Here is a 24,821-nt window from a genome sequence, read left to right as displayed (position 1 = left end):
CCATAAACCTCCCTGAAAGTTTTCCACAGCGCTGAATATGTTTGTCAAAGTATGCAAAAGTGACCTTTTTTGACCCTCAGATCAGTTTATTTATTTTTTTGCTGCACTCCTATCCCTCATTTTCAGTGAGTTCAGCCTTTCTCTGAAAAATTGGCCCGTTTCCCTTCGGCACATCCCATGATGTTGTTTTGATATTTGAGAATGTGTGTTAAAAGCAGATCTGAATAGTTCGAAGGCTGCACAGTCACATGGGGAGTGTTTTGCATCACTGATTCCACTCTGCAGTATTTCTCTGTTTGCTTCTACGTCGATCACGACTGTTGGAGCTGTGAACTACAGTACGGGTTCATAATCACTTCACCAGGCTGTGATCCAGATTAAGAAACCCAAAACTGAGCAGCAGATGTTTCTCGCCTGCTTGTTTGGAGCCTTCAAAATAACTGCAGTGGGTTAATTGATATAAGAAGACTACAAAAATGATCTCTGCACAATAAAAACGGAAATAATATGATAGTTTCTGGCTTTCTGTGAGGTTGATAGATTATTGTTGCTATTTTTTCAAAATGTGCAGATTAACAGACACTGAATACATCATATAAGATCATTGTTATGATAAAAGGTTGAAACACTTTGACCAAAGCAAACATGAGCTATGTGGTAACTTCATTCATGATCACTGAAGACATTTGAAATATGTTAATTTTTGTCTTTTAGACTTTTCTCAGTTAATGTCACAAATTCATGTAACGTGTGAAGAAAGTCAGGGAATTATTGGAAATGACTGATTGACTCTGTGGAGATTGTGATCAAATCCAAAACCCTTGAGAGGAATAATGATGGCTGAAAAACTCTGGAAACAAAGGATTTAAGGAAGTAAAACACACAGAATACAGACAACAAACACAATACAGTGTAAATATGTGCATGACCTGTCTCTCTTCTAGTCGGTGACGCCATGATCTAATTTGCATATGTAGGTCAAATTAAGTAGTGACGTCGTTTAAAACTGATACATTGTTGCCAATTCATCAGTGAAGTTCTGAATGACGTCATAACTTTACCAACAAAAACAGTGCTGCCAGGCATTCTGTGATTACCTTCTGCATGATGACAATTAAAGTTTTTACATGATTGGTCAGGAGGTGGCGCTGTGGCACATCTTGATCTTAGACATAACCTGGCTCAGATGAGGGTGTTTGTGGAATAAGTTACCATGGTGATCCACTCAGGTTAACCCAAAAAAGAAGAAAAACTGGAAGTGAATTGCAGTTTAAAAGAAAGCGAGTGGATCAGGCTGCTGGTTATGGGACATTCATTCAGCTCAAATGACACGATCTCCTTTTTACTATGAAGAGGAAGTGAAGCTATAAATGTGATCGGCAACAGTGAGTGACTCAGTCATAATAAACACATTTCTGTTAATAAACCAAATAAAAGACAAACAACATGTAATAATTTATCATTTTTATTCCATATTTGAATATAAATCTCTGTCAAAAGAAAATACCTAACTGATAGACAAATCATACATATTTACACAATTTATAAAAGGAAACAGAATCATTTGTGTCGACTAGATTTTTTTTTTTCCCCAGGGATTTCTCCTCCGTTTTCATTCTTTTACACATTTTTCAAATAAATTTAAAAACAAAGAAATCCAACCAGTACATTTTATTGACATTGGTTTCTGTGTTGTAGAGACATGTACAGGTCAGGCAGCCTTATTTTTTATTTTTTTTTTAACTTTTATTTTGTTCTCCCACAAAAATCCCGCCGGACGGCTCACTGGAGTGCATATTCTGACAGAGAAGCAACCAAACAAAGAAAAGACACGTTGAAATATCCACCATTGAAAGTAATATTTGGCCTGTGGACGATGGTCTGACGGTGTTACAGGTTGAGCTGGGCCCTGGTGTGAGGGCTCGGATGAGCTGCCATTTGGAGTCTCGCGACTCGCTTACAGTTTGGTGAATTCGGCTACAGCTGAACATAAAAAAAAAAAAAAACGAAACAAAGTTCCCCTGGTGCAGACCGAAGGGGGGTAAGGCTCAAACCGGACACTGAAACACACACCCGCTGCAGGCAGACAGAAAGAAAACAATCAAAGCTCCTGTCAGTCCAGTCTTTTTTTTTTTGGCAAGATTTGCAGAACAAAACAGGAGTGCTGTATTCCCACAGAGAATGGGACTAAAAAAAAAACAACAAAAAAAGATGATTATGCATCTTGTGTAACCTGTAAGAGACTTCTGTAAATCACTGACCGACCCACCGTGTTAAATACTTCAAATCACTGTGGTGAAACCGTAGCTGTCACTTCCAAACACTGAACGCGTTAAAAGATAAAGAGGTAGGTGACGTGACCTTTTGTAACGTGTGTATTGCTGGCATCCAGTGCTTTTAGACAGGCAGAACACCGGGAGTGTGTGCGTTAGGGATGTCAGTCGGCTTTACTGTGAGCAGTGGTGTGTGTGTGTGTGGCAGTCCTCACTGGACCCGCGTGTAAGACTCCGATTCATTCACCAAATGAAAAAAAGAAAACCTGCGGAGGCCATGAAAAATAAACCAATAGACAGATGATTGTTGAGTGGGAGGACTCCGTCCTAAAACCTAGAAGCAGGTGATATTTGTGATCCCGATGTTAAAAGTGATGCATTGTGCAGATCTTTCCAACCCGGTAAATATCTGGTCAGAACTTGATATTATTTACAATTTAACTTGATGGATTTTTAATTCTAAACAAAGGAAAGAAAAGTTTTCAAAGTTTCAATATTTCTTTCTTTTTTTTCCAGTGTCCATATTGTATGAGTAATAAATAAAGGAAGGCATAAAATTTGCTTGCCATGATCAATACTTTCCGATTTGTAACAGTTTCTTACAAACTGCAGATAAAAGCAACTCTCCTCCAGAGTACAGATAATATATTCCTAAAGGTTTCCTCTGTTTGTCAGTGTGTAAACATGGCACAGACAGTTTAGCATCTCCATGTAAAGCTCTTATTAGCCTGCTGGTAACCAAAATATCACTGCAAATTCTGCAGTTGAAGATGAGAAACTCCCTCTACACAACAAACAGGCTGTGCTTTATGTTAAAAGAACTAAAATCAAGTGATTAAAAATGTCCTCACAGAATCTTACACACGGGCCCTTTAAAAGAAGAAAAGAAAAGAGATCCTAAATACACGGCCTTGTCATCAGTTTGAAATCTTCTGGTTGAAACACTTTTCAGGTGACATCTTTAAGTACTGAGAAGGCTTTTCAACACTCTAAACTCAGATAAGGCTTCCAAGGGTCCAGCCTGGAATCAAATCAACGTGCGGACCGAAGTTAATGCGTCAGTGGGATCAGTTTGTTTTCCTCTCAGATTCAAATGTCTCACTGTCGTTAAAAACAAGAAGAGCCCTGTGTTCAACTGTGACACGCTGGACACACGAAAAAAAAAAGAAAAGGCAAGGTTCACTCCAGCGGAGCGGAAATCATCCAATGATTGATGGCAATTATTGCATCGGACGTGACATTAAAAAAAAAAAAAAAAGAGCATAAAATGAAAATGTTAGGAACGAGGAGAGGCCGTGCAGTGACAGGTGGGGAATGGCAGCGACGGAGAAGACTCCGCCTTAAAGTGACTGAAAGAAAAGACCATTCATCATTCACGGTCGCTGTGATTTGGAGAATGACAGTGGCTCAGGATACATTTGATTTTGGAAATAAACGCCATCGGCATTCACCATCGAATTATCAGTGCAACCAAATAAAAACAGCAACGTGAAACCAAACGTGTTTACAGATCTTTTTCCGGATCAGGTGTGATCAATTGATTGAGAGGCCGCTGTGCTCACAGCCCGTAAAACATACATTAACTATTCACTTTTTAAACATTCAGTGTTTTTCTACCCACTACACAAACTCAAAAATTCAACAGAAACGGTTCTTTCATTCAGAAACAAATGTGCCGTGCAGAGATTTGGAAAAAGGCCAAAGGTGGGCAACACAAAGCCTCGGAGGTGAGAGTCTGGGAAGCAGAAGAACTGGACTTCCTGTTTCCACAGCTGTTTAAACGCTCAATTCCGTTCTAAAGCAAACCCGCGCGCGTCAACATCTCAGAAAACATTCGCCTTTCTGGCACCGCGGCGCCGCAGCCGCTCGCACCGACGCCGGGGGTGGAAACAAAGATGGCGGAGCATTACCGATGAAGTTAGCTGCTGATGGATCGATGATCAAACGTATCAGGACTCACTCTCCTCCAACAGGCTGCTGCCACATGGGAGCCCACAATGCACCTCTGCAGTGACGCTGGAGCTACAATATGGCTATGCTCTCTGTGGTGCAGTTGAGATGTGTGGACGTGCTGCTTCCCCCGGGGGACTTCAGGCCCTTGGTGGCGCCGCCCAGAGCGGCGCCGCGGGCCCGGGGGCCCATGATGACGCCCGAGCCGTGATGGTGGCTCTGCTGCAGCCCCGCCGTCATGGTCTCGCTGGTGACGGTGCCGAACTCGTAGGTGAAGGTGCCGTAGAAGACCAGGATGTCCACGGTGAAGACCCACTCGCAGATGGCGGCGGCGTGCTGCAGCACGAAGCTCTCGTGGATGAAGAAGATGCCGCCTGAGAGGAAGACCGGTTAAGGCGGAGAAACACTCTGGGAAAAGTTCTCTTCACTGAGGCGCGAGAAAAAAACTCAGAGCTGATAATGAGGGGAGATAAATCACAAGCGGCAGGACTGATCTGCCGAGAAGGATACTGAGGACGAGAAAGATCATGGCTCCCAGCGCCAGAGCCACCCGGAAGTGAGCCATCCAGTAGTCCAGCGCCGTCACAGCCACCCGATAGGTGAGCACACACTGCAGGCACACAAACAGCAGCCCCGCTGGAAACGCCACCCCGGCGCCCACGTAGTGAACTGATTTGGCATGGTCCACCTGCCACACACACACAAACACTCTGTGAGGACAAACGTCTCAACTCGCTGGCGGCTTCGTTCGAGCGTGGCTTCACCTGGAAGTTTCCCACCATGACCAGGCCGATGGCGTTGGTGCAGCCGGACACCAGAGCGCTGGTGTTGATCCAGCACCGGTGGCTGTGCTCGATGACCTGGGCGTAGCGCAGATAGCACACCATCACCACTGCCGGAGGGAATACGGAAGAAAAGAAGCCGTCACTGCACAATCCAGTGAGGACTGCAGAAACCTGGAGTGCTGCTGGGAAAACCAAGAATGAGGCTGCATTCCATCACACGGCAAACTCATGGAGACAGACCCCACACACACACATTCACACCTACGGCCCTAAAAACCGATGCAGTCAATAAGCCTTCTTGATGGCAGAGGTCAGGAAAAAGCCTGAGACGTGGACACACGCTTTCCCATCTAGTGTGTGAGCGCTTTGAGTTCATGTTGTTCTCTGAGCTGAATGAAAGGCTGAGTGAAGTGGCTTCAGTCATTCTGCTGACGTTCGACTATCGGAGCTGTTTTACTGCTGTCTCACACACTCTCAACTATTGACATCTCCTATTATGTAACACGGCAGAGTTCTTGGCAGACAGAGCATCAATGTTTAAAGACCTGCGCCCAGGAAGAGGAATACGACCCAGGAAACACACAGCTACAACAAAAAAGACCTGAGCAGGAAGGTGAGTGCAGATGAGACAGTGAACAAAATCCCTCGAAGCAGAAATACAAAGGAACTGAAGATAAGGAGGGCTGGAATCCAACGGGAATGCCTGTGAGGAGCGAAGGTGATGTGAATAATGAAGGAGAGCTACAGGACAGACACAATTAAGGTGAGACTGCTGGAAATTGGGGCAGGAGTGAGCCGTGATGAAATGAGCCGCAGGAAGAAAAGGCCGTGGATGGAGGGAACACGCAGGGGGAAAGGACAGAGGGGGGAAGTGGAAGGAACACTGCATTCATTATTGATTAGAGAGCACGGGCTATTTCAGGGCCCTGGGTGACTCTGGGAGGCTAGCGCCTGGCGTCTGCAGGCGCCACCGAGGATTAATGTGACACACGGAGCGGACAGCGGAGACACATTCAGCACCTTCACCTCAGCTCCACACCAGCTCATTACGTCTGTATTCCCGAACAGAAGCTAGCCGTCTTATTGTCACTGAAATGTGAGCCACAGATCTAAACTGATTTTTTTCAAATAAGAAATTATTATTTTTAAGGACATCATGCAATATTTGTATATATGTAAAAAAACAAACAAAAAAAACACACCACCTTAGTACACTTTTTCATGCTGCACTTGTACGACTTCAGATTAAAACTGTGAAATCAGTATTTACCTAGAAAAATATTGGTATTTAACAGAGAAGACATATTTACTCAACACTATCCATGCAAACATACATGATCAAGTGTAGCCAAAACTAACTTATGAGGTAAATAAATGTAGAAAATTAAAAATAATACAAAATATAACACAAATTCTGACTAACAGTAGCAAAAAGTAATACTGACATTGATGTATTCTGGTTCTCCCTGTTACAGGGATCACCATAGTTAATGATTTCAAAGCAACACTGTTTTAACGCTGGACAAACTGCAGCAACGACAACAATCTGAGGCCTTACCCATGAAGGCTCCAACGTTGCCGATCAGGCTGAACAGGCAGCTTTCAGGAGGGTAGGAGCCACATTTACTGTGGAGGAAAACAATCACACTTTAACAACAAATGCATGGATTTCACTTCATGATCACCTTTAACCACAATTCTACAAACTGCTCCTTCAGAATTTTTCCCTAAAATAAAGTCACAATATTCCAAACTTCGCCACTTATTTATGGTTCTGATTGTAATCCAGCTACAAAACTGAAATGTAGTTGAGGAAATTGCAATATAATAAAAAGGCGCAGTCTTCTAGATGTTTTTGCACAAGGATGCCTTCACTCGTCTGTAGTTAGAGGCTCGTTCGCAGATTAAACAAGTGCAACTCCTGCAAGGCGTGGGTTAATGACTGTCACTGAGTTACAGCATAACAAGGTGCTAATTCATGCCTGGGGGCCTCGTCTCACACAAAGTAGCTTTGGTATTGTGCAGAAACAAAGATGTGCAGAGTAGCGAGGAAGATGAGGAGGAGGAGGAGGAGGAGAGGTACAAAGGCAGACCTGATGAGGGGAATGTCCTGGACGGTGCAGCACGTCTTGGGGAAGCCTGGTCGGAGTAGCTCCTCTGTGCATGTGACATTGTAAGACCTGCAGATTTGACATAATGAGATCAGTTCATTCTTTGACTGGAAACGGCTTTAAAAGGAATAAAAACCCGACACCGTTGGTTTTCTTCCAGAGAAGGTTACATACCAGTTCTCCACAGGACACACGTGGTGATTCATCACAGCCATGGCATATCTGCAGGGTGAAGAGGACACCGCCATTTAGGACCCGTTGAATTATACTGGGTGATATATTTGGTCAATATTTTATATTCCTCGTGTTTGAATGAATACATGCTGACACCATGGGAGGACAGTCAAGACAGGACTTTGATTCTACTGTGTCTTGCGTGTGCAGCAGAAACTGACTTAATCTCTGATGACACAAGATATTTACAGAGCCATACGTAGATATAAATATAACTGTCCTTGTTCCAGCATCACCTGCTAACATCAGAACAGTCGGCTTAAATATGACAGGCTATGTGACACGGACGCATTTTCATTCCCACTGCGACTCACACGATCCATATTCCTGTGATGGAGAAGGCAGACAGGCTGACAGGCAGGACGATCCAGGCAGTCATTGGGCTGGCAGTGAGCTGGCTACGTGGGGACATGAGAGGAGAAAAGGAGGAATGGCACAGCTCTTCAGCTCCAGAGGGTCCTGCAACCGGCAGCAACCTGACAGAGGAGAGAGCACCGCAGTCAGACGGATGAAACTTCTGGAGCTCGAAAAATTATTCTATGGAGAAAGTTCCACTTTGCACAAGTTTTTTCAAAAATCAGACAGGTTGTTGCATGATTAAAATAGCAGCAAATTATCTACCAACTCTCTCAGATTATGCAAAAAACAGCGTAATCATCTCTGAACCTCCTGTTGAGAGCACATCCTGAAGGTCCTTTCATCCAATCAAACACGGGCTACTTGACCGACGATAATGAGGCTCAACAGACAAACGATGTCTTGATCGGAAGAACATGAAGCAGAGCAGCTGCAGCTACACTAATACTGCATCTGAACACATGCAGAGGAGCCACTCTCTTCAATTCACAGGAGCTCCACTTTTTGGACTGAAATCCAGCCACATTATATATTTATGGAGTTAGCATGGTCTACCTGAGCGTGCATGGGATTTTGCTACATTCCAGAAACATTCATTTGAGGGTAATTGGTGACTTGAATTTTGCCTGTAGGTGTGAATTTTCAACTTCAACTTTAATATTTCGACCTTGATGGGTGGTTTCTTATGCATCAGTAACAAGAATGTACAGAAATGTAAAAGAATGTAAAGAAACACATTAAAACGGTGGAAAAAAATAAAACAATATCACACAAACCATAATACAGACAGAGGCATTCGCAGCAATATTGGCCACTTAGTCAGGGGCAGTTCAGTACGCACAGTCGCTTAGTCAGCACCATCAAGACGGGATAAAGTACAGCAGCAAACAGGATTAAAGTGCAGCGCAGCACATGATGAAATACATTTAGCGTGTATGATTGTCACTCTTGCTTAAGATCAGCTCCAGTGACCTGGGATCTAAAATGGGATAAGTGCTGGATAGATGGATGGATGGATAATACGGTTCTTAGAGACTAGTCTAATTTGACTGTACTGCTCAGAATTGTTAGCATTTTATTATGTTTGACTGCATGTAGTCAAACTGTCCTGTTCACAGCAACCCTGGACTACTGCACTCGACCTCACACCTCAAGTGAGTCCACCCAACAATGACAGGTGTGAAAGCACGTTCCCTTTAACTCATACTTTTTACCGATTCTTTTCTTTTTTTTAAACATAAATGACGACCTCTAAACCAAAAAAAAAGACACGCAGAAAACACTAAATTACAATAATAAAAGGTGACAACTGACAACCGGTTGATGTGCGCATATGTTGAATTCCTGCATGACAGAGAGTTTGCTCAATGTGCACGTACAGCTACAGAGAGAAACAAAAATGAGTCTCTCATTATCACACAACTGAAAATCTGATTCAAGTCTTTTCATAGGCCGCTGATTCAACGGCTGTCATTGGCGCCGAACAGAAAGATAACCGTACAGGAGATGCCTGATGTGTCACAGTCCTGAGAGGAATTAATTCTTCCCCTATCGCTGCAGAGCATCAGTGCAAAATTGTATTTATAGAGACAAGACTGGTGTTTACTGTAAACCAAAACACTGTCTGCAGTCAAACGTCTCTGCATAAAGCTGTATGTTTCATACACTCCTAAACCATCCAACCTTCAACATTCTAAACGGAGACTTTCTGTAGCATGACACTGATACTGACCGCATGAGCTACCAGAGCGCCTCTTTAAGAGAGAATGAGCGGCAGAATGAGGCTGTAAACGGCAATGTCAGGGCAAAGTGTAGCCAAGGTCATCTCTGTGGTGGAGAAACATGGGGCACGAGACGGGATTGCCACTTCACTCAGTGTACAGTTACAAGTGTGTCCTTGGCTCGGAGGGAAAACAGAGTCGACCAAGATGAGCGGGACTTCAATAAATCCACACAAAAAAGGCGTTCTTATCCCCAAAGGTCAAGCTGACAAACAAGGCTTTGTTTAAAGAGGTTTTCTGCTTATATAAAGATCTGATTTGTGAATAATGCTGGTTGGAGGAAGCCTTGACATTAAGTATACAGCTAAAAATGTTTCTGCTGTCTCTTAACAGACACTGACACATGCCCAGCTAATAAAACTCTGAAGCATTTGATCACTCGCTTGATTACATGAACTTTAAGGTTAAATACATGAAAGACAGAGGAAAGCCCAAAGTGTTTTTTGCAAGAATGTTGAGGTCAGATTTCAAAATTTTCTCCATTGTAAACTATTTCAGTAATATATAGAAGTTAAAGATTTATGATATTTGTGATGGTTACATTTATTAGATGCTAATCAGTCAAAGTATATACAGTAGATCTTAATGGGTACTGTTTTTAATCAAATTTTCTCATCTTTTTTGAGTCAAACCTCAAAGAAAATATCTTAAATGCCCTGATCCTTCTCAATATGTGATTGGAGAAGAATTATTGAACAATATGGGAAAAATAACAGTGACAGTAATTTTCCCAGGTGTCTTACAGTGACGAGCAGCTACTACTGCATCAGAGTAGAGGATAAAGGTCTGGGGCTCAAAGACCTCTTCCAGAAGTTCTTCCTAGTTTTCATAGCCACTGTTTGTGTTTTGGTTACATAACTTGGTTTCGGTCACGTCAGTGTGGGTAAGTGGCAGCTGTCAGAAACCAGAACAGGGTTTATACATGCACTAGTATCTTTACTTTATTCAGTAAACTCAAACAAATGGAGATTCAAATATTTAGGATGGGCTTTCATCCCAGAAAAGAGGTTTGAAGAGCAGATGCAAAAGCCAGATACTTGCAAAACATAATCAGGGCAAAACATATTATACATAAATAAACATAAATTTATTATATATAAACATATACCCCCGAGGGCATTGAAGTGTTAAAACACTAAAATATGTTTCTGTAGAGAGGCAGATCATTGTGAATATATTGCAACAATAAAACAATAAAATAATTATGTAATTTTGAGTGGAAACTAGTTTTGCCTTCTGGTCATGGTGGAAAACATTTTTATGGATGTTCACAGTATCTCAGACTACATGTTTTTTTTTTTTCCATTTCTGTAAGTGGTGAGTTTAGTAACTGCTTTGTCGGGAGAGCAGGTGTTTTGTTTTTTAAAGATAAGGATGTAGTTTAAAGGTTAATTGGTTTCCAACACCATGTCCATTATTGATATCCTCGGTACTCCAGAGGACAATGACTCATCCGTCTCAATGACCATCCCCATCTGCCACACATGCTCCTCTCTGAACAGACATTATCAAGCAGACCTGGAGTCACATTGAGGACACAGACATTATGCTCCACGGCCGTTCTAAAGCTCTGCATCGACTGCTTTGTTTGGAATTTTCTCTCTTTTTTTTAATATCTCAATCTTTTCTTTAGTCCTTGCAATCCACTTTTATTTGACATAATGGCATAAATTTGACAAATTTGTCCAGTTTCTCTGGTAACACCAAATCAGTTTCAGCACAATGAAAAAAAAAAAAAAACTCATTAAAACATAAGAGAATATTTACCTTTTCCCTCAAGGTCGTTTTCGTTTTGTTTTCATTGTTCCAACACAAGCAGCTCTCCAGCATTCAAGAGTAATATCTCTTGTGCATTTTGGTGTAAAGCAAAGTCGTTAACTGGTGTGAATGTGTAAAGCAGACCTGGAGTCATATTGAACAAAAGTTTTTGGTTTGCCGTCTTATATGTAGAGATATGAGCGACGTCAGAGCAAAAACCGCAAGATGCACTTCTTCTAAACCTCTCCACGCCAGATAGTAAAAATGCAAAATGACAAATTTTATAAGATAAAGAAAACCCACAAAAACAAAAAGAAAGATGCAACCTTCCGAGCATGCATCAGAAAGCATGACACTGTGTTTCCGCTCACCTACACAAACAAGGAAAGGTTGGGAAATAATTCTGGAGTGTGCACTAACTGAAGAGGTCAACGAAATGACTAATCATTCAGGTATTTTTCTGACTTTGAGGAAAGCAAACAGCACTATTGAAAACGGACACGATTATTTGTTTAAGTATGGATACTGAGAAATCTATACAGAAAGAGACAAAAAAGCCGAAACTATTTGTGAATGTCCTAATTGATTTGGGAACTTTTTTTTTTTACACCCTGTGTATGTGAGAGATAATGAATCAGCATTAAGTTTAAATTGTTTGGACTTTGTGAAGCGGCGTAATAACTGACAGTGTCGGCAATAATGCCTGATTAGGGTCTCTGTAAGAACGGTGTCCAGTCTCGGTCCTCGAGGTCCACTGTCCTACATGTCTTGGATGTCTGCCAGCTGTGACACAATTGAATCTCATGAATATGTTAGCATCAATTTCCACTGAAAGCCTGATAATGAGTCAACCGTTGCGCTCAGTTGCAATCAGTGCGCTCAGAGAAGCGCATAAAACACGCTGGTCAGCGGCCCTCAACCAGTGCAACTGGACACTACGATCATTTTTGGTTTATTAATATGCTTTTCAGGAAATCTGTTTCCTATTGCTGGTTTTGCATTAGACTTTAATCACTCTGCATCTTATGCTAGTCATTTATGGATCTCAACTGTGGTCAGTTGGCATTACTCCATTATCTCTTAATGAGTAATTCTGTTCTGCAATGCTGGCACCTTTGTCTTCATTTGTATATGTTTTGCATCTCATTTTGGTTGTGATATGTGTATCTTTCTAGGTTATCCGTTAGACTTATTAGAGTGTCCTGGGCCAGGAGGTGGGATCCATAACATACCGTGTATAAACGAAAAAGAAGATTTGCTAATATCTCATTATTATAATATGTAAGATGTTAGTCAGTTTACAAGGTGCCTCTGATAAAGTCTTGATCTGACCAGGCAGGAATGGCACCTGGAGTAAAACTAGCCAGTAAAGTGGTAGGAACTGTCATGACTTGTGGCAGTCCATATGAAAGAGACCAGCCAAACAGTCAAACACTGCAGCTACTCCAACCACTAACAACTTTGACTGTTTGATATAGCAACTGCTGTGACATACTTCAATACATATCTACACCATCCTGCATAAGGGAGAAAAACTTGGCATTACAAAGCTTTTATATAGAAATTAGTAAAGTATCATTTGGAAGCCGAATATCTGGTCTTGTAACCTTTTCCACTGCATTTCTATTGGTTTGAATCATGGCAGCAATCACACGGAGCAGTGCATGGAAGCAGCAGTGTGTCAGTGGTTGCGGTCACATGAACTGTAAGTAATCTAATTTAATGCTGATCTGATTAAAATGGCGTCATGTAAACACATTCATCTGATTATATTGGTCCTGTCTAGTTCAAATACCAACCCGATCAAAGGAGTGAGACTAACCCCGATTATGATCCACTCAAAGTTTGTGAGAACAGTATGGTGCATTGATTCTGAAGGAGCTTTGTTACATGCCTGTTATGTAACATAACCATTTGACACTTCACACATGGACTGCTGAAAATAACAATGATGACAAAGCAAAACTGGATGGTGCAGGAGACAAAACTGCTAGATCATGCAAAAAAACTAAAAAACAAAAAAACAAACAGAGCCCTGAGATCATATACTGAAAAAGGAGAATGTTTACACTACAAGTTTAACTTGTGAAGTTTAATTGAGCTAACAAATCCATCTTCAATACTGGTGGACTTCAAGGTAAATTGGGATGTGGGATCATGTACCATGTCATGGTGTCAATCCACTGACTGGATCAGCTGATATTTTTGGTGCACATAAACCAGCACATTTGATCACTTCATTCAACGTCCAAGTCAAGCAGACAAAAACAATTTAATCACACTGACAAAAACCATAACCGTGTAACTGCAGCTACTGTCAGAACATTTTCTCAGGTTATCTTTGATCCTACAACTGTGACAGCACTTCGCAAACCTCACAATTTGTACAAAACCACACATAGTATGCAAACCAAACAAGTGGACTGGAAGTTTGAATAGCAGGTCTCAGTCTGCCTCCCAACCAACCCAACTCTGGGGTAGTTTTAATGAACTGTGAATACACCACAAACCAAACACAGGATGTTGGAAATGTTAGAAGTGTCACATCCGAACATGTGATCTTTGACCATTGATATACACTGAGATAAAGTGTTAGTGAAAGACATAGTGAAAACCACGTCTAACGTCACAAAGCAGTAGTCTTATCATAAGGTTAAAATTAACATAAATAAATTGACTAGAAGTCAAGCAGGTTGACATACAAACTTTTTTCAACTTCGGTCTAGATACTCTAGAGACCATCAACGTACACCACAAAAACACCATTGCTGAGTTTGATCATTTTAACTCAATGTGGGAATCATGACAAAAATACATTCACGTTTTAAGTATCTTATGTATCAAGATGTAAGTATCAAGTATCTAACATTTTAAGTGGAGCAGCTGAAGTGCAGGGTAAAGTTTGGAAGCATATAAGCCAGGTAGTCAAGTAATTCCTAAATTGTGCTATTTAGTGTCAGGAGCAACATGACCCAGGATAAAGACTTATTTCACTGGAAACTGACTGTTGTGACGTGCTGGAGGGGGGGGCATCACAGCCCCACTCACCCCACAGACATTCACAGCAAATATTCGCCAGTGCACTTAAGAAGATTCAACACGACTGTGACAATATGTAGGTTCTGTGCCCCTTTAACTGTACTTACTCGCTCATTCATAGTGTACTGCTAAAACCGGAGAGAGCGGAGTCACATCCCGGAGTACCGGGACACGGTACCGTTAGCCGCGTTAGCTCCCAGCTAGCCGGCTAGCCGCAGCTTCATTTCCGCTAACATAAGCGACAAGCGGCGCAACAAAAAGCACGTAAAGGATCAACATGCAAACGCTGCCAGGGAAACTCATTATGGAAAATTAGTTTGGACCTACCTTCCACCTGCTATCCCCACACCAGACCTCAACAACCTTGGTTTCCTTAAAAAAAAAAAAAAAACAATGTTTTTTAGCAAATGAAGCTAACCACGTAAAAGACTTCCGCTTGGGATCGTCAAAATAAAAGACATGGCTGATATTTGATATTTTAACTTTTTTTAAATCATAAAAATGACAACACTGTTTCTTTAAATATATAAGCAAGAGAACAATTTTAATTAATATTCTAGATAGTCTTCGTGTGGGTTTAATCCACACCAAGGTTTCTCTATTATTCCTCAATGATCCGAGAGTAATAAATGAATATCTTGAGGGACAAAGTTGTAAGGCTTTTATTTTCAAACAATGTGATAATCTGATAATCTGTGGCGTTATTGTAGATAACCTAACTTGACACAGACCTCTGTGCTCTGTTAGGCCCTGCACTGCAACACCTTTGGAGTTTTTGGTGAGAGTGGTCAATAAAAAGTCTACTGAGAACCTGGTCAGAAACACTGCAGTCAAAACACAGAGTTACACAGAGATCAATTACTATGTATGGAGCACAAGACACCTGCATCTTAAATTAAACTTTAAATTAATTAGTATTTCTGCCAGAAAATTGCATTTGTATATTAATCTTTTGTCATTTCCACCACAATGACTGCAGTTTATTATTTGTCGGTCTTGTGTTAGTATTCTGATGTCACAAAATATTTTTATGGCCTTATTTCATATTTACAATACAGTATGTTGTAGCCTGAAAATATTATTAGTATGTACAAAATAGTACTGGCCTCAAATTAACATTTAATATCCGTAAAAAAGTATTTCCTGCTCTCAAATTTTAGGTTTCATGGCTATAAATTAGTATTCCATGGCCCCAAATGAGAATTTTGTGGATTGAAATTAATATTTCATATAACAATATACTATTTTATGATCACAAATTGGTATGTATTATCCACAAATTATTATTTTTAATTCTATATTAATAGAATTAATATTTTTAGGTCTTGAATTAGTATATAAATTTATATTTTGTGTCCACCAAATAATCGTTTGAGAAAACATATTATTTATGGCCACAGAACACTGATTTGTGGGCAACAATTTCAAGTTTCATTTCATGTGTCATGTCTGTGGCTCTGTATGATAGTTATATACAAAGAATAACAAAAAACGATGTTCCAAAAAACTTTTTCTTTATTGTTTAAAATTTTCAAACAGGAATTTCTCAAATGGAATATTTTTATAACTTCATTTCATTATTAGACAGTTACTTAATTCAAAACATAGTTAATCATAGTTTGTTATCATTCACTTGCTGCCTTTAGTTAGACTGCACAGCAATATGTTACATCATGTTAGTGTGTATGACTCTCTGTGCCATGTGATAGACTGGCAGCATGTCCAGGATGTAGGCTGCCTTGGTTGGCTTGGATTAGCTCCAAGCAACCCAACGCTGGAGAAAGAGATGCATGGATGATGCATGGACAGATGGAAAAATGGGAAAATGATTTTCGACATTCACTGTGGTTTAAAAAACATGAAAATTAATTTATATGTACAGCCAGTTTAATACGATTGGTGGGTGAACCTGGTCTTTCATGTGACCACCTGGGATCAGAACCAGCTCCCAAAATCCTACGTGAAAAAACACAGATGGGCAGTAGGTCGAATGTTGTCTTTGTTTCTTATACTTTGGAATAATTTGGAATTAAAAGCAAAAAATAGCTGGCATTATTCCAAGGATACTTTAGAAACTGTACATCTGATTTGATCTATAATAAGCTGCAATATCCATCTGTATTTTAGTTTGCACAACATCTCTGCTCAAAGCAAAAATTCAGACTTTATTTTCTTCTATATTTTCATTTATTATCTGCTCAACAGAGCCAGCAATGACTAAGCTCTTTATATTGTTTATACACTTACATTATACTGTATTATACATAGTTCACTGTTTAATTATGGACCTGGTGTTGTATTTTCTCTTGAGTCCCTCATTGTGCCTCACTGTCATCTTTCATCTTTCAATGCAAACTTAAAATTGAACACTCTTTTGAGTCATCTTATTAACACTTCACAAATTTTTGCTTTAGTGTGAACAAAATTGAGTCATTCATGAGTAATTCATCAGGACAATATCCCACTGTCTCCACGAGAGGCTTGGATGGTCTTTTTTACAAAGCTGGAAAAAGGCAGATAGATATGACTCCAGTGTTCAGATGATTCCCTGCAGGGGTGGCCTGCCGAGGGGGGTGTTGGCACTCTCACCTGCTGTCAAACTGAGCACACAGTTTCATAGCAAGAACAAAAATCCAATTAAACCTTGTCACATACCTAATCTAAGCACACAGAACAGTGTAGTGTTCGATTTATTAATAATCGCTGGAGGTCAAAAAGCAGTTTTTACCTTCTGGTAGATTGTGCAATATCATGTTTGACTGCACTTCCTGTCTAAGCCCTCACTGGTATATATTAGTGTGAACTGAAATACACAACATTCACGTAGGTGGAGTATAATTTTGCCAGTGTCATTAGGTAAATGTAAATAACATTATCAGATCTACTTTGACGGTTTGTTTCCAAAAGGGTCGACATTTCTCTCCATATTGCTGTTCAAATGATTGTGAAAGATTCACCTCCATCAATTAGAGATCTTAGCGTTCACTTCTTTATTTGCATGATGCCATCTCGTATTTAACTAGAAATTGCTAAAATTCGACAGTCAGTCTGTGGGATGCAGAGACAGGCAGGGCCAGATTTTGAGCCACAATGTCTTTGGAGACTTTTCACATTTTCTCCAGAGTAATCCCTTTTGATAATCTGAAGACAAGGGCTGGTAGACAGGAGGGACAACCTGGGAGCTCTGAGGACAGTGTGGGACAAGTGGGTAGAACCACCTCCACTACTCTATAACCCAGACCCTCATTTCACAGTGGAGGAAAGGCTGGAGGCATTCAGAGGTCACCGCCCATTTAGGCAATACATGCCTTCCAAAACAGCTAAATATGGGATAAAAAACTGGGCAGCATGTAATGCAAACACCATTGAACATCCAGGTTTACACTGGAAATCCAGCTGAAGGAGCCCCAGAGAAGAATCGGGGGAAAAATTCAAATGTTATGTTTCAATGTCATCTAAAACTATTGTTTTATTTGTTGGTCTTTCGAAAGCAGTGAAGTGGTGAAACAATTAAAAAAACGTTTGATTATGCATTTTTCAGAAAAGAACGAGTGAATTATCCTAATTGAACCACTACCTGTGAGAGGTAAAGAACACAATTGCACTAAATATTGAGAGAATAGTTAGTAATCATGTTAATAATGTCAGACTAACAATGATTTTTAGGATTTTTTTGGGTTTGGACATCTTTTGGATAGATAAACATGCACCGGGTCAAATGTTTGAAATGTGGACAAAGTAGGAAATAAATGTCTGTTTGTTCTTGAAGAAACAAAAAAAAGTGTGATTAAATTACTGTAAATACTGATATTTTATGATTCAACAGATGAAATATTGCTTACCAGTGGTCATCGTCTATCATAATTCAGATTTATTTAAGTATGTTACATTCTTCAATGCCAACAGTGTAAGGGGAAGTCATAGATAAAGCAAACACACCCTCAACTGTAATTTTCAACACAGTGAATCAGCAGCCATCAAAGAAGTCTTGGAAGACTCACAAACAATGTTATATTCACTTTATCCAATTTACTGCAGAAGGAGATGCAGCCTGCCATTGAGGATAGGATGCTTCAGGACAGGAGCAGGACTGCCTGGATGTTTGGAATAGAGATCTAGAGGAGGCTGTGAGTTTGCATGAAGACTGCTATCCTGCACAAAAACTTTATAAAAGAGCAATCCAGTGTGTCTGCTCTCTGCTCAGCTCCTTGTTCGCTGGATCCTGATGAATCGGAGCAGCCCGCACCCCGAGGAGGAGACGTCAGTGACGCAGCAGCAGAAGAGTGAAGGTTTTAAATACATCCATCAGCAGCATCAGTAGTAAATCTTCATCGTGTTTACGGCCTCGCGGTGCTGAAGGAGAAGAATGTGTCTCTGAAAATCCCTCAACTCACCAGTTTCTCATCATGTCTCATTTAAGCCTGGAATATTCAGTCCGACTGACCCGTAGAAGTCAAACTAATTCATAGAAACCGTCTGAATCTTCTATTTCAAACGTTGATGTATTTGATCAGAAATACGCTCAACATCAGGTCACTTTTTGTGGCAACTTTCTAACTGTGAAGTTATATTAGCTACATAAGTTTACAGGTATAATTGAAGTATCTGAGCTGTCCAGAGCACCATGTTTGTTTGTTTTTTGTTTTTTTTTTAACGACTTTACAACACATGAAGTTCTGGGGTTGAGGTGGGACCACCGCTGGAGATAAATACCACCACTTCCCTCGCTCCTGTCCACAAAAATGTTCACAAAGGCTTCAAGAAACAAAGACAATGTAAATTAAGTGCTGCGTTAAATCGCCGGGGTGAAGTCAATGAAGAGACACACTGTACCAAAGCACACAGAGTTTTCTTACTTATCAGTGAATTGAAGTTTTTCCTTCTCAGTGTTTTAACTTTAAACTTTCATTTGTCCTGTGATGGACTGGCGACTTGCTCATAAGTGAGCTGGGATTGGCTCCAGCGCCCCACGACCCTGCACAGCATTAAGTGTAGTACAGAAGATGGATGGAAGTGTTTTTTAATTATACATTCACAGAGAGGACTTACTGCCACTTTCTTTCACTGAATGAAAACCATGATTTAGAACCATTGCCGATGTTTCAAATAGTTATACTATGCAAGGTACAAAAAAAATGACATTAGGTAAGAAGCTGATTGTGTCAGTACGTGTGTTTTGTGAAAGTAACTCTTGTTTGAATATCAACTTTATCTCTGAATTAGATATGTCTTAATGGTGTGCACATAACTACAATACTGCAGTCTTGTTGTGACACATGACACACACTCTGTGATTTACTTTAATGACTAATTTAATCCTTAAGATTAACTAAAGTTACATCAGTTAGAGGGAGAAAGATTGTCTTCAATTTGACATCAGCTCTTGAAAGACAACAGCCTTAATGACATTAAGAAGCAAAATAAACTGAAAAAAGTACAAACAGCAGCAGACACTCCTTAAAAGGGAAAGCTTGGAGGTTTTTAAAAAGGTTGCTGATACATTACTTACTGTGGCTTTCAATGCTAATGTTATTTTCAGTTACTCTTCACTGGAGACAATCTGGTCTAAAGATTTGCACATGTAAAAAAAAAAACAGGTCCAAACCTAATATTTGAGGCACAGATGTGGCAGCTGATCTACTGATAGGAAGCTGTGCTCAGAAAAATCCACCATCGATTACTGGGCGGACTGAGATTTACAATGTCTGAATATGTTTGTGTTGCTCACTGCTGCATCTGTTTTCCAACAGGTTTAATATTCATCCCAGGTCGTTATTGGAAATGAGAAGCAGTTCTCAATTAACTTACCTGGTTAAATGAAGTTAAAAAATGCAAAACTCATAACAATATACAATAAACTACATTTAGTAATAATTCTGTTGTTATTTTTGATATGAAACAACTTTTCTTTGTTCCTTTTCTATCAGCAGCTCCACATCTGATATTTGCTCTGATGGACTGTAGCTACACACACATTCTCACTGTAATTAATGAACGGGTGCAGGAAGCCTTTGGTTTTGTCTGTCAGACTGTACAACTCTACTGTATACGTAGAACATGAGCAACAACTCTGGACAAAATATCCTGCAGTCTTGGTCAATTTATAATGTTCTTTTTTTTATTCTTTACTTGCAAATTTCCTCAATGCACACGCGCGCACACACTGAGGAGCGGCAGCTTGGTCACGTTCAAGCACAAACCAGCACGAAGAGACGGAGACAGAACCAGAGTCCGAAATGTTCAGTCTGATCTGACGAGACTAAAACACCTTCAGTCAGGAGCAACGAATCAGGAAACGTCTTTCGACTGACACACTGTCCATTTCTGAGAACCAAGAGAGGAAGATCCCGTTTGCATGACGACGATTCAGGTGAAAACGCAAAGTTTTAGCTTATTTGTTTCAGGAAAGTTTGATGTTTACACGGAAACGCTGAAAACGAAGTAGTTAGCCATTAGCATCTCCGCCCAAACATTGCCACAAAGTGTTGTTTTTCCTCGTTCCCATGGAGACAGACTGTTTTCGAGAAGTTCCACTTTGGGAGCAGCTGTCAAAAAGGTGCGTTGCACCGTTGTGGAAAGTCTTGCGTTTTCACTTGAAAATGTTTTCGGTGTAAACGGGGTCTGAAACCGACGTGAGGCCGGAGTTCCAGTCAGGGGTGACTGGATTCTGGACTCTTCCAGCAGGGATTTACTGACCGACCAGCCGACGGATTTCCTTGATTTTGTTCTTTTTATTTTCAATAAAACAGACGTGTGTCTTCGTAGTGGAGAATGTGGATCTTGATCAGCTGATCGGTGGTTCCTTCAGGTCTGGGGTCAGAACCGGGACTCCACTGGATCAGCAAGAACCGTCACAGCTGTAGACTGAATCTGTTTTTAATCCACTCCAAGCTCCCCAGCTCTTCTCCAATTAGTAAAAATCCTCTCATTATGGACTTTCGTACTATGTGCGAATTTACTTGTGAGAGCGAGAGGCTGAGGGAGACATGGCGACCCCCAAAGGGGGTCCCAGACCTCAGTTTGGGAACCACTGAACATGATCCTCCAAGGATTTAACTCTGCATGAAGCAGCTTCAGAAATCTATCTATCACCGTGCTTTCTCTCGCTCCTCGTCACATTTGAAACACTCTGCGCTGATTGTTTTGGCTGCATCCGGCAGCAGGAAGCGGAAATAAGACGCTGAAATGTTGCAGAGCAACATGAACATTTTGGAAGATGAAGCCGGAGGGCAGAGAGGCTCTGGTGAAACTGAGCCTGAGTCTCCAAACTCCTGTGAAATGTTAACAGCTGCTGGTGAAACGCGCAGTCACACACCTGAACACAACGTCAGGCGACACAACAACAGTCACACACCTGAACACACCGTCAGGCGACACAACAACAGTCACACACCTGAACACACCGCCATATCTCACAACAGTCAGGCCCGCCCACCCCACCCCGCCCCCCACCCACCCAGTCAGTGGATCACCTTGGAAGCACAGAGGAGTGAAACTACAAACCAGCGTGCCACTGGAAGAAAATCTGCAGGCTTGATAATTAAGGTGGAGTCTTATCTAAAAATCCTCAAATGTCAAGGAGCGCATGTAGAAAAAAAAATCTTATTTTCTCCTGCTTCCCCTCCCCAACACCTCGAGTGAGAAACGTCATGGGAGAAAGCTCTGAAGACAGTATCAAAACATGAGAGGAAATATTGCACCATCATAAGATTACGGCAGCAATATCATGTACAAGAGATCCGAACCAAACACACAGGAGTTAAGGTGTAATATACACAATCAAAGGTGTGAGCTTGTTGACAATGCACGCCAGATCCGCAACCAGCTACAACTCAGACTACAACACTGACAAACATTGTCTGCATACACTGGCATACTGTATATACAGTGCATCTGTACACAGAGCATCATATACTGAAGTATACCCTGTAAGGCCACCAGTTTGAAAAGAAACTAGAAGTAGAGTGAACGACTCGGCGCGCCGTCCGTTTTCTGAAGAGGAGAATCGAAGCTGTACTGGAGCGACTGCCCTAACATCACCCAAACGTCTGACTGCCGTCCTCCATAGTGTTCAATGCTGCACCAAAAGGTAAAAAAGTTGAGGCGAGGCTGTCGATTGGATGCTATTCTGTGTCCTTTTCAAAGCTTGAAAAGACAGGGTGTTCTTCTGGATCTCTCTGTGACTTTTCTTGGGCCGCCTCCAAGATGTTGAACAATCAGTGATGGCCATGCCCTCGTGAATCTCTCTCTTTGATTTTAATGGAACCACCACGTTCTCCTTTTCTGTGTTTTCTGTTTCTCCCTCTCTGGGATCACAGCCACAATGAAGGCCAGTGCTTGATAATTTGATCCGACACTGTAACTGTATAATTTCATCAGCAGAGGTCGACCCACACACACACACACACACACACACACACACACTGGCATTGTTACTGAACAATCTGTGTTTGGATTCTTTCAGCTGTAAATAACAGAGGATGTATAGAGCTAGAGGTTCACTAGCCCATAGAAGGGATTATAACCCACATACTTGTTTTACTAAGCAGCTTTACAAAGAGACTTGACTAAATTTCATCTATAAGACATGCTGCGACTGAAAAGAAACCATAGATCTCCAGAGCAGATGATTCTAATCCCTGTGAAATGTAAAGAGGGATGAATGTCTTGTTTTGCTATTCCGCTTCCTGAAGGATTCCTGGATCAATGATCCAACAAAGGTCGACTTTGAATGTGAATTAACTTTTTTTTTTCTCTTGTGTAATAACAAGCACCAGATAAAGACTGTGAGCAGTGACCCTCTTGAAGTGTTTTATCGTCAGGACTCAGGTTAGAATGACAATCTGTGAATACTGAACATATCTGTGAGCAGAATATTGTATTTTATCAGTTTTAATCAATTTGCTGTTTCATTTACCTTTTTATTGCTTCTAAGACAGGAATATTGAATACAAAGTCATTCAACTTTCATTCTTATTGAAAGCGTGTTCACTTTTGGATGTTATGAGTCATCTCGGTTGACTCCGACACCAAAGGAAAATGCTGGGATGACAGTGTAATCTCTGAGTAGTTTTAATAATCTGCTGTATCATCTGCTGTGTCATTGTAAGTTAGATGCAATTTTATTTTACACATATCATTAAAATGATTATTATTATCACATTGTTAAATCTGATGAACTTCACATCCCTCACATCAAAAATAAAATATTAAATAATAGTAGCCACATTTCCAAAAATTATGAATAGTCTTCATACTAACGTCAACACCAGCAGCCTCTTTGCTTCAGGCGAGTATCTTTCCCTTCTAATCGGTGAACCAGTACATCTAACTCATTCATTTGTTTAATAGATTCTCATCTAAATTCCAACCTTTGGGCCATTCGTCTCCCTGAAGTCAGATTTTTTTGTGGACGGTATCATTTTTTTCTTAAAATGTTATAATTTCTAGCTTGAAAAAATAGTTATCACACTTAATTCCTATTTTTGACTCATGCTGGGGTAGCACACGAGTTTCCCTATGACTGATAAGATAAATAAATGTTTTTGTCCTTGGAGATTTCGGCCTGGTTCCTTCACGTTGCCCTGTCTGTGGCGACACACTGCCCTAACGAGACTACCTTAAGTCTTTTAGCTGTATTTCAGTGTCACACCTTTAATGAGTTAAATCCTGAGCTCGGTTAGCCACTCAGTGCTGGCTCGCACTTGGAAGGTGAATAAGGGTTTTATTTTAAATGTATGCTGTGTCTGAAGCCATCAGCTGGTGGCGTTTCACTACGCCGTCTCTGGTCGCCCTGTTCAAGTGATCAGCCGGGCAATAATCTGAGATCCAAATTAAGAGGATTCAGTGTCTGGAAAACTTTAGACTTTTGTTGAGTAAATATTCCAGCAGTTTGAAAACCCCTCACGTGCTTGCTGGAATAATGTCTCACACTGTTTGGCAGCGTAGCAGCTGATGGGTTCTTGTAGGTTTAACCTTGAAAACAAAAAAAAAAAAAAAAGAAACTATTTCAGTGCGTGCTGCATGTCTGAAGAAACCTGCACCCCCTCCTAATCAGGAAGTAGGCCAATACTTAAAGACCTTATCCTCTTTTATGCATCCCCCAGCCCTCTTCTGTTTCTCCCCACTGAAGAAATCTGAAGCCCCTGAAGAAAAACAATCAACACCAACAATTCTGAGTCAACAAATGACATATTTATTAAAAATATGTAGGTTTGAAATATTTTTAATAAGGACATTTTATCAGTAAATCTATTAAATGTTGGAATATTTTGGTTGAAAACAACCAAAGACATGCAACAGTATAGCCTGGTCAACCAATAAGACATCTTGAATAATCTGCAGGGATTTTAAAAAGATTAATGCAGCACGCAGTGCCGATGCATTCTGTGAATAAAAATAAAAACTCAAAGGTTTTTTATTTTGATCCACATGACACCTTTTGGCACAATGAATTTTTCACAACGTTCTTACTGAAAGTGAGCATATTCCTTTCATTGTCATTTGCTGTGGAGCCACACAGCCAACGTCATG

General features: G+C 40.7%; 1 protein-coding gene across 2 annotated transcripts; it reads right to left on the bottom strand.

Annotated features, from left to right (window-relative positions):
* Nucleotides 1-1,450: 1,450 nt before the first annotated feature.
* Nucleotides 1,451-14,715, bottom strand: LOC115398004 (transmembrane protein 150A). 2 transcript variants are annotated; one of them, XM_030104614.1, is made up of 8 exons: nt 14,616-14,715; nt 7,668-7,829; nt 7,294-7,341; nt 7,102-7,188; nt 6,567-6,634; nt 4,988-5,115; nt 4,734-4,911; nt 1,451-4,597 (listed from the first exon to the last, which is right to left on the bottom strand). In XM_030104614.1, the coding sequence occupies exons 2-8, from the start codon at nt 7,763-7,765 to the stop codon at nt 4,296-4,298; spliced, it is 909 nt and encodes a 302-aa protein (XP_029960474.1). In that variant the 5' UTR covers nt 7,766-7,829; nt 14,616-14,715; the 3' UTR covers nt 1,451-4,295. The 2 variants fall into 2 exon arrangements, with proteins under 2 accessions (XP_029960474.1, XP_029960473.1); XM_030104613.1 differs by lacking the exon at nt 14,616-14,715 and adding an exon at nt 14,396-14,488.
* Nucleotides 14,716-24,821: the final 10,106 nt, after the last annotated feature.

This window comes from Salarias fasciatus, chromosome 12 (assembly GCF_902148845.1).
Source record: "Salarias fasciatus chromosome 12, fSalaFa1.1, whole genome shotgun sequence".
In the NCBI taxonomy this organism is placed as follows: domain Eukaryota; kingdom Metazoa; phylum Chordata; class Actinopteri; order Blenniiformes; family Blenniidae; genus Salarias; species Salarias fasciatus.
The sequence above is the reverse complement of the archived record's forward strand: the minus strand, read 5'-3'. Positions and strand labels throughout refer to the sequence as shown.

What these genes read in the sequence shown, in the direction of transcription:
- LOC115398004 (XM_030104613.1), bottom strand. An exon ending in ATCACAGGAATATGGATCGT is followed by an intron (nt 7,342 to 7,667) that starts GTGAGTCGCAGT and finishes TTCACCCTGCAG; the next exon opens with ATATGCCATGGCTGTGATGA. An exon ending in CAACGTTGGAGCCTTCATGG is followed by an intron (nt 5,116 to 6,566) that starts GTAAGGCCTCAG and finishes TCCCTCCGGCAG; the next exon opens with TGGTGATGGTGTGCTATCTG.